This window comes from Acipenser ruthenus, chromosome 25, assembly GCF_902713425.1.
Source record: "Acipenser ruthenus chromosome 25, fAciRut3.2 maternal haplotype, whole genome shotgun sequence".
Lineage (NCBI taxonomy): Eukaryota > Metazoa > Chordata > Actinopteri > Acipenseriformes > Acipenseridae > Acipenser > Acipenser ruthenus.
Window position 1 is genome coordinate 23,423,517 of NC_081213.1, and position 11,006 is coordinate 23,434,522.

General features: G+C 35.4%; 1 protein-coding gene across 20 annotated transcripts in view; it reads left to right on the top strand.

Annotated features, from left to right (window-relative positions):
• Window positions 1-10,707, top strand: part of LOC117413889 (calcium-dependent secretion activator 1) — a 103,595-nt gene extending 92,888 nt beyond the window's left edge. For all 20 annotated transcript variants that reach the window (XM_058999688.1, XM_058999690.1, XM_058999695.1 and 17 more), the window contains 2 exons: window positions 8,907-9,011; window positions 9,794-10,707. In XM_058999688.1, the coding sequence (XP_058855671.1) occupies window positions 8,907-9,011; window positions 9,794-9,976 (288 nt within the window). In that variant the 3' untranslated portion in view covers window positions 9,977-10,707. The remainder of the gene's footprint in view (window positions 1-8,906; window positions 9,012-9,793) is intronic.
• Window positions 10,708-11,006: the final 299 nt, after the last annotated feature.

Sequence of the window (11,006 nt, forward strand, 5' to 3'; positions counted from 1 at the left end):
GAACCAGGATGTTGGGTGGTGTTATTGTCACTGCTAATGTTCCAGGAATGACCCAAAAATCACAGATGGCTTTGTTGTTGTAGGTTTTAGTGAAGACTCATTTAAAATGTAGAATCTGCCTAAGATGTTCCCGGCCATTTGTTACAAGAGATGAAATCTTGCTGTGAGACAGCTAAGGTTGTTAAGTTCAGAACAAAAATTAATTATTTTTTTTTCCTTGTAGTTCTTGAAAGAACAGCCTAGAAGATAATGATTAAAACAGCTGTGCTTAACATTGGCTCATCTTCTTAATTCCAGCCACCCAGAGATCAGTGATTAAAAAAAGCCATCTCTTTAGCTCTGATCAAATCCACTGCGATAGTGATACACAGGTTTTCTGGATAGTTTCCTTAGAGGCCAACGTAAACTGGACAGAGATGAAAACGTCAACTACGGATATGTGGATTAGATTGGTCAATTATACGCTTAATCTGCCTTCTGGGGATTATGTGTTCATTGATTGATTCTGAGTATTTCCCTTGACCTTGGCAGTTATCAGATCAGTGAGATTGCATTTACTATGAAGTAAGCACTTAATCATGCAGTGATAGGGGTCTGATGCCAGTGAACTAGTTACCATGAGGGGTGATCTTTCGCTAGTGCACCAGACTTGGAATACCATTTCACTGTCTTAACCATTTTACAGGCAGGCCATTGTAACTGCTTTCTAACTTTAAACAGTTAGAGAAAACATTTACATTTCAGGCAGGTACCTAAAATGTGCTAAACGTGCATATGCATATAACATAATTTAACAAGTAGTTTAACCCAAGTTTCATGCACAGCAGCTAGCCTTTTTAAAAAGCCGTTATTTAAAGTTCTCTTTCAGTTTTTTCAATAATTAATAGAATCTCAAATCAATGCTTACTGTTCCATTTTCTGCAGGCTGCCTTCAAAAGAAATGTAAGGCACTCAGCCCTGTGTTTTGATATAGTACTAACCTTCAACTGCTTTTATCAAAACTCTGTAGGCACACACCAGACTGTTTTGTGTAGTGTTTTTTTTTTTCTGGATTCCAATGAATAAGAGTATCGATTCATTTAAATCATTCCTAAACCTCAGACTGATTGCTCTGTTACCCTGCAGTTACTACAATTCGGCAGCCCTGATCTTTCTAGTACGCTTAGTCTGGTAATTCATTTCTTCCTACACAGCGGACTGCTTGGTGTGCCGTCAGCAGTGGTATAAAACAGTTTAGTCAATGCCAAACAGATTTTTTTAAGACGCGCCAAGCACAAAAAAAAAAAGCTTTTTTTTAACCATAATCTTTTTTGTTCTTCTCTTGCCTCAGGGTATTAAAACTGTGTTGTAAATGTGGAGCTATTATGCATCAAACCCATCTAAATGTGTTGCTTTTTATTTTGAATTTCTGAACATAGGTTCATTTTTTTCTGTTTTGATGGGTAATTCACTGTTTATTATATTTTAAAATAAATTCTGTTTGAAAGTGTTAAAAAAAAAAGTCACAGCCCCTAATGATTTATCAGTAATGAAGCATTTTAAATAAATACAGTAGCTAGAAAAAATCACAAAGGATGACAGTACATTAGACACCACATATACTGTATGGTTTTAAACCTATGAAATGTTCATTTTAATCATGCTTCTATTTAAGCAGTTTATATTATATAGAATAACTCTTTTATAATGAATACATATTGTATACAAATCTGTATCTATTGGACACCCAGTATGTGTCTTGAAACCATTTGATTGAGGTTAAACCTTTACATCTTTTTTTTTTTTTTTTTTTTTTTTTTTTTTTTTTTTTTTTTTTTTAAGTGCAGCATCATTAGGGATACAAGTTTGTTTGTTTTGTTTTATTTTTTTAAAAAGGTGTAAACAGTATAGCACTTGAGGAACCAGGCATTAACTAGAAAACATCACCTGTTTGTTGGTGCAGCTTGCCAACAAATTAATTATAGTTTGAGGTGTTAGGTAGCAAAGACTTTTTTTTTTTATTTTTTAAATGAAGTTTTGATGCCCAGCGTGCCTCCATATAATGTGTTTTTTTTTTCCCTCAATGAAAAGTGGGATATGGTGGCATTTGCTTGATTAACTTGCTTGACAAAAGTGACAGCTGCTGTGGGTGCATATAGATGAGCTGCACAGTGCGGTTCCACCTTTGTACATCTGTCAGCAAAAAGGGAGAAATAAAGAGTGAAAAGAGACAAATTGGTCCCAAAAGGCAAGCCATTCAACTTCGGAGGTTTCCCCTATTCACATGCACAGTGTGAACCTCAAGTGCTTGGTGGCTTATTTAATTTTGTTCTCTCTATAGAATGCTCCCACAAGTGTTTTATTTCTTATTCTACCCGTGTTTGAATTTTGGTGCAAGCATTTATTGTGAGAATAATGGATCACCTCTTGGAGCATTAACTAATTTTTATCAAGCTTTTTTTTTTTGTCATTGTATGTTTAGTACTAGATGCACTTCCTGCAGTTTGGTTACTCGCAACAGGCTTTCCTTTATGCTGCCTATTTTTTGACAATATTATTAGCTTTTCAAATTAGCTGTAAAACAAAAATAGCTGGCCTGTTAACTGCCAACCGACATTTAGTATTTAAATAATAATTTAATCAATGCTTGCCATTTTACCAAAGAATATTTATTTTTTAGATGAATGATGAGACATTGTTGTTTAATATAGACATTTTGGTCTCGCTTTATTTTAAGGGCTGCCCATTACCAACCAGCTAATAAACATGTTAAGATACATGATTTATTTTTCTGTTAATTCTTAGTTAATATATAATAGGCCAACTAAAACTGCAAAACATCAGAGCCAAATGGATTATCAATTCCCAGTCGATCATATATTTGAAATCGGTTCAAATTGTTACTGTAGTATTGTTCAGCAAGTTAAATCAGGTTTTTATTAGCTGGCGTCTTAACCACAATGCCAGGCTCGTCTGCATTCCTCGTTATAGAGCTTTTAAAGTCATCACACTGACAGGGAACAGAATCCGTAATGGATGTACTTCACACAACATGGCATTGGATAAACAGAAACTGATGTGTATAAGTCTTTAATAGATTGCTTATGTAGTACCACTGTGAAGCTTTGCTGTTACTTGTGGATCAACCACAACAAACTGAAGATTGACTTGTTGCAAGCTTTCATACACTAGCTATTCACTTAGGCAACAGCAGAAGTGAGATTTGTAAGCGAGTTTCTAGCAAACAATGTGAAGTCTCTGCTGTTCTTCTTTTGTGCCAGTTGTGCAATTACAGCAGTTTGAAGCCCATAGGATTTTTGGCATCTTAAATTTTTCTCAATACTTCCATTCAGACCCCTTTTAAAAGTGCAGCGTCTGAGAGAGAGAGAAAGGGGGCCTACACCACGATCTACCAGTGTACGATTGATCACATTTCTAAATAGATTTCCAGAGCATGGATGGCACCAAGTTGGATAGAAAATGTTGAAACAAGGGGTCACTAGTGTGAGTTACTATGGTAATTGAGTAGTATCATCAATAGTTTTCCTCTCATGAGCAATAAAGCTCCTAATAATAGACAAACAGAAGCAGTAAACAGCAAGCAGGTAGGATTACCATGGCCTTTTGTCAGAATTATATAATGTCTTGTAGTCAGATTTAAAGACTTCTCAACCCCCACATCCACCCTGCAGACACCTACTGTGTCATTCTGTGCCCTAATCTGCTGTCCTTAGCTACAGGCCTTTTGCTAATTTGAGGCAAAGGTCCAACTTCCCAGCTAAATAGTGCAGCAAATACTCTGATGTAGAGAAAAAGGGCACTTTTTAAGCTAGACTACTGAATTTCAAGAGATGTTTAACACACAAAAATACTTTGAACCCCCACCCAGCCAATGGTTTTCAGAGAGAAAATTGCAAAAGTGGGCCCCTGCCACAGCAGCCTCCCTTAAAAAACTTGTCACTTCACATTGCCATCAACCACTACAACAATAATCATGACATGCCTCCTGCTAATTGCAGGCACAGCTGGGTCCCAGCAGGCACTCTTGCACAGTCCCAGGCCTTTATAACCAACCCCAATCTGTTGTGTAGCACTTACCAACATACAAAAAAAAAAAAAAAACTACAAGCAAAGGCAGAAAGAGGCAGAGTCACAGGTTGCTTGTAATCCCTCTGCTTCCCTGCTAAGGGCCCAGCCCCTTTTCTAACATTCCTGGTTTTGTTTTAGCCTTCACAAAGACTTGCGGTGACCTTAAACCACTAGAATGCAGGTTTCTGAAAGGGAAACGCGACTCCTTCAGGTGCATTAAGCTGCTGAGCTGCATCTGGGCTTGGTGGATTCTGTTTGTTGCACCCCCTGTGGTGAGCTGCGGCTTCCTGTAACATGTCAGATATGAGTGTGAACTCCGGGTTCAAGGCAGAGAGCAGGAGGTCACACAGCCATTCAGCTCTGGCTATAGAAAAGGGGCTTGCAGATGTTCATGTGTGTGTGTGATGACACTAACTACCTCCCCAGAGCTCTGGAACCCGGCACTGCTTTTTTTTCAGAAAGACATGCCATAATCAGTATGATTCTTGCTGATTTATTCATATCAGGTTATTGCTTTATGTATTCAGAGACAAGTATGTTATGTTTGGCTGATGTATGCCACGGATCATTGATTAAAATAGTAATTGTAAAACAAAACAAAACAAAAAAGAATACACACACTAAAGAGATAAAAACCAGCTCTAAATCCTAAACTGTTCATACAAGGAATACACCCCAGTGCCTGTTTAATCATATCCCCCAGGGGAAAATGAGCTGAGTTCAGTCTGCTACTGCTCTTGCAATATGCAGTATTAAGCTTACAGGTCCCTCTTTAAACTGAATATATGGATTAGAACACCAATACAGTCACTGGGAAAACATGTTCAAAAGAGCTAATATATATATATATATAGGATCAGAGACAAACCATTCACAGTGATAATAAGGTTTTCACACGAATTTACCAGTAATTAAACATCTATGAAGACAATGTAATTTATGAAATGAACAATGAAACCACAATTACCAGTCAGTTAAATGCTTACACAATGTTGTAATGAAGCATTTAGACTAGGTATTTCATTTCTCGTCGCTACTGCCAGTGTTTATGTGTGTTACATTTTGGGCAGTTATAGGCCAAAGAGTAGGCTAGGGTCTGTCCCAGGTCTCATCTACGACTACTGGTATGTAAAACATGTAAGCTTTATACTTTCTACTGAGTTAAAAAGTAAACCACCAGCTGCTTGAAAAATGTACCTGCATATACAGGTAGATATGGCAGTATCTTTAAAATATGTAATTATCTCTTGAGATTTCTCTTAATGGGGTTATTGACTGTAAGACAGGCCCTTGAATACTGATAGATGATTTATTTATAAAATAGATTTTACAAGGACAGGTCATCTTGTTGTTTACAAGAGGATTGCAGTATAACGTGCATTCACCATACTAACTGTGCAGTTTACATAAATCTTACAAAGTATGCAATCCGTAGATATATATATACAGAGCTTTTCGAATAACCGTCATTCGTATAAAATGATATCCGAGGGCTGCAAAGAAGGGTACATTTTGACCTTCGAAGGTTCAGAACACATTACCGAAGGAAGGTTCGAACCTTCGATTGTACTAATTTGCATAATTTACTGGTGACGTCACCACAACTACTTGTTTATATTTGATTGAAAATCCTGTTATTTTACAGGTAAGCCATATAAATGGAACAAATTCATAACACATTATGTTGAACAGTAACATGTTTTTATATTTTAAATACAAATAAAAATACAGGTTGTTTATTTACACGTAATTGATGTTGCTTGCGCGTAAGCTTGCATTGCGGCAGCACTAACTGCAGCGGATTTAGGCAAAACAAACTTAATTTAACAGTCACCGCTCCAAGCAGGTTATCAGTCACAGTCACATTTTACTACAAAAAAAAATAAAATAAAAAAACAACAATAATAATAATATGAACTTACGATTGTAAAGTGACCCCAGAGATTGGATGTGCCTCCATGATACATCAACAGTCGCATGCACAGTTTTCATTCAACTTTTTTTTTTTTTTTTTTGTCGTCTGGGCATTTAACAAAAAAAAACCCCAAACGGCAGAGGGGTTTCGACTCGAGACATTTCTTTCAATACAGTTTACGCTGTACAGCGTTTTTGCTGTCGAGATGGCGAACGAAGAAATTGCCCTCTGGTTAACACGAGCTGGAGCGGGGAGGGACGGACGGTCCTCAGTTTTTTAAATTAAAATTATTAGTGTTGGCGTATATTTTGTATGTTTCAAACATATTCTACCATAGCACTTCTCTTACACTGTCTTGTACACTAGGAACTCGGTACATATTTTAATGAAGCACTCCAACCGCTAGGTACCCCTAAGTGCTTTGGATATACCCTGCTCCGTACACGGCAGCGGCACATACAGAGTTACTACGTATAAGATTTTGTTTGGATTTTAATACAAAAACTTTTGTTTAAGTGATATGCATTATACAAATAAAAAAAATGAATTTTGCATGTGAGTGACATTTAATGTGTGATTTATAGTATTCACACATTGTCAAACAATTTCTGTTAACAAAGAAAAAAAAACACAGTGCGTGAATGGCGTCTGACGAACTTTGAAGGTTTAAAACAATCTTCGAATTCCTGAGTAGCCAAAGAACCTTCGAAACATTTAATACAGCACCTACGGTTTTCTTAAAGATTGCATATGTAATGTATAGGGCAGCTGGCTCTTTGAGCTAATATATATATATATATATATATATATATATATATATATATATATATATATATATATATAATTGAAATTAAAATTATTAGTGTTAGCGTATAGTTTGTATGTTTCAAACATATTCTACCATAGCACTTCTTACACTGTCTTGTACACTAAGTACATATTTTAATGAAGCACTCCATTCTTTATATATATATATATATATATATATATATATATATATATATATATATATATATATATATAATTAGTTCATTTAAAATATAAAAGCAACAAAAAGCACAATGAATATGTAAACTTTCTCACATTTTTCACATATTTCACTCCTGTAATGTATTATTTTAGTAGATTTAAACAGGTTGGGTCAATTGGTGTTGATGTTTTACATGTAACAAACCTAAATAAATAAATAAATAAATAAATAAATACTATATTTCCTTCTCAATCACTAGCGGAATATATGAGCATGTGTTAAAAATCGCAAACACTCCAGAGACTCACTGCACTGCAGGGGTGGCAGCCTGCAACAACACTGCTGCAAGCATTTTTCACAGGGATAGGGCTACGTTTAAATGCACCCAAGGTGATGTATGTTCACAGCCACTTGAAATGATATCATTTCTATATTACCAATACCTTTTTAATACAGGCCTCTCCTTTGCGTTTGAGACGTTTAAGTGTTGCATCTCAATGCGTATTCCGTTTCGATTGAAGGATTGGGTGGCTTTTTAATATGACCTTGTCTGGATAAATGTGTGATTTAATTCATTAATATCCAGTCACGTGGCACAACACATTACTAGGGAATTACTAAAATGTTAATGTCATATTTTGGTTATTATTTTGACTTAAATTCAAGTCCAAGCTACTGTAACAGGTGTTGTAATGGTTTAGAATGTGCAAGACTAAACTGTGTGTGTGTATATATATATATATATATATATATATCGATTTACAGTGACTTTTAATGTTGCCTTGATTAGAAATTAGTTCAAATAGGTAATACTTTTAGCACTTGGCAGTGCTAAGGGTTTATTCCAAATTCTTGTTGGGATTACAATAAATATTGTTGTCCGTCTTAACTCTTAACTCCTAAACTTGAAGAAAGTGCCCTTCATGTAAAACCCAGAGTAGCTGCAATATTGTAAATGTCGTCCTTCTTAATGGTCATTAGTTGGAAATCAGTTTTGTATATTAAACAGCAGTTCTTCTAAACATTGGATTTTCAATTTAATCAACTGGTTTGGTAAAAAAAAAAAAAATCATATCCTGTAGTCAGCTGCAGTAGTGCAGTTCAGCTAACCCAATGGTATTAAGTCCCTGTATTTAGGACTGTTTGTCTCCTACTGCTTACGTCCTGTATTAATTACACAGTCACAACATTGTAACCACACCATTTGAGTACATTGTGTTACTATAGTGTAATGAATGCTTTGTAAAACAGTGTTGCCAGTTCTATTCTAATTTAAACAGATCAGTATAGTCAGGATTTACTGTAAGCTGAACTGCCTTAAAGAGTAAGTAGCGGGTTCGGAAAAATATAGCGTTACACATCCCCACGTGTTGCTACAACTGTTTAAATAACGTACCTGTAATTTATGTTTTCATTATTAACATCCTGACAACTTTCTACACGGATAACTTTAAAGTCTGTTTCAAAGCTCTTTTCAAAATGGCCGCGCTAGTGCACTGGGGTTTGAGATCTGCCCTCTAAATCACTGCAGGCAGAGCGATTAAAACATAACAACTAGTGCTCTGGCTTTTGTGGGCAACAATCCTTACACTATCAATGCACTAGAGCGGCCATTTTGAAAAGAGCTTTGAAACAGACTTTAAAGTTATAAGTGTAAAAAGTTGTCAGGATGTTAATAATGAAAAGATAAATTACAGGTACGCTATTTAAACAGTTGTAGCAACACCGAGGACATGTAATGCTCTATATTTTTGGAACCCCACTACTTACTCTTTAAGGTGTGCCTTCTTCTGATGGGGGATCTTCTCTTGTTTTCACAAGCTCAACTTCTGATTTCTTACCTGAGCTCAAAGGGATTTGAAGCAACTGAGCTCCTGGAGGAGAATGTGTAAAGCATTTTACTAGGCAACATGTGATTAGTGTGTTGGAGAATGCTGTCTGTCTGTTTTTCAGCAATGGTATACCAGTTCAATGAATCTTATATGCACCTGGCTGACAGACCGGATGGATCTGCAACTTCATCTTTATCAGCTGAAAATTCTTATTAGGATTGTAAAGGTAATGTATATGTATGAAAAAAAGAGGGATGGTATTGATATAGGACTTTGATGATATGGTAGCAAGTATAGATTTGCAGAAAAAATGGATTTGCCGAGTAATATAGCAGTAATATATTTTTTAAATATGCATATAAAATACAAAGATACTTAATGTGGCTATGAAATATAAACAAAAGGCAAATGCTTCACACTGATAAAATATTTAAAGTAAATGCATAGAAAAAATGGTGTCCTGACACTATACAGTATTCAGCAACATTTTTTGTTGCATGTGTTATGAGATGGATGCTTTAGAACCCTTTGTGCAAATTCTAATTTAATGTACTACTAAATGAGCATGCTGCCTGCCAGCTGCCAATAAAGAATGTGTTTCAAAGATCATTTACAGGATGCAAATCAAGGCTGTTTTTGGAATAAATTTGAACACCTCTGCATACAATTGGTGACCCCTGTAAGGGGTCACAAAGGTGACATAACATGCCCTGAAAGTGACATTTCGTACTTTGTTACACAATAAATATTTCAGTGTGAAATTGTGGGGATAAACCATGAAAATACCACATTGTATTTTTTTTTGTTTTTGTTCATTTGACTGGGTAGGCAGTTGTATTTCTTCAAACTTATTAAAAGTGCAGCACTGCAGCATGGATTCATCAAAGATCCTTACATCATTTAAAATGAGTTAAAAAAAAAAAAAAAAAGATTTTATAAAAAAGTTAAGACAAAATGGCCATGAACGCTTTAATAATACTTTTTTTTTTTTCTTTTGCCGTCTTGTAGAAAAAATATAGGGATTTTCGACTGCAAGGAGTCCTCGATTCAACCTTAAACAGCAAGATGTACGATACTGTTCGTAACCGACTAACTCTAGAAGAGGCTACCTCCTCTGTGAGTGAAGGGGGCGCCGGTCTCCAGGGAATAACAATGAGGGACAGTGATGAGGAGGATGAAGACGATGATTAGATAATCACTTACAGAGCCCCATTTCTGACTTAGTCTGGTAACCAATGCATGTACCAACCCTGTTATTCAGTTAGCTACTCTAGGATTTTTTGTCAGCTGTTAAATGCCCATGAAGGAACCGCAACAGTAATAATAATAATAAAAATAATAATAAAAGATTGACATTTTAGTTGTGTGATAATAAAGTTAGCACCAGTCTTTCATTCATTCATTTCTAAATTCATTTATATGTTCCTAAGCAATATGGAGTACCATTTGTTTGACAATGTTAAGTGAGATCATTAGGAATTCCGCTAGGTGTGTCCCTGTTAAACACATATGACGCTTCTTTGACGTACTGTATATACTTTGATGGTACATTGTTGTGAAGATGAGTGTAGAGGTCCTTTTTATTTGTTTTTAAGTGGATGCCAACTGTTTAAAATAAAATTAGCTCCTGTATTAAGTTAAGGCAAAAAAATTGTGTGTTTTCTTTTTTTCCCCCCTTGCGCTTCTTAAATATATTTTTAGAATGTAGTTCTTCATTTGGCTTGACTTTCTACATTATCACCTTTTACTAACAAAATGTTGTTGAGCCAAGATTTTTATTTCAATGAGTTGGTATTTTAGAAATGCAATATCCTCATTGCTCCATTGTGATATCTTGTCAAAGAAAAATGAAGATTTTTTATTTTTTTTTTATGTTTTAGTAAGTTATGACCCCTAAAGTGTTCTGTTTTAGTTAGGGAGAACGTTTACATAATGTTTATGAAAAAGAAAGTTTCCTGTTTATCTATCTTGTTTTAACCATTCCTGAAATTGAAAATGTGTTTATAATTCTTTGTATTTCAATAATATGAAAGGTCCAACATTATTCTTTGTTCCACAGTTGTTTTGTATATATGATGCTGTACATTGCATTTTAAGCAGTAGCTGCATGTTCCAGGGTTCATCCCTTCTCCCAAGGCTTTTGTTTCTGTGTTAGCTGGTGGATTCATATTGCTTTTGCCTTATAAAAGCCTACAGTTGTAATATGCAAGAACTGTGGCCT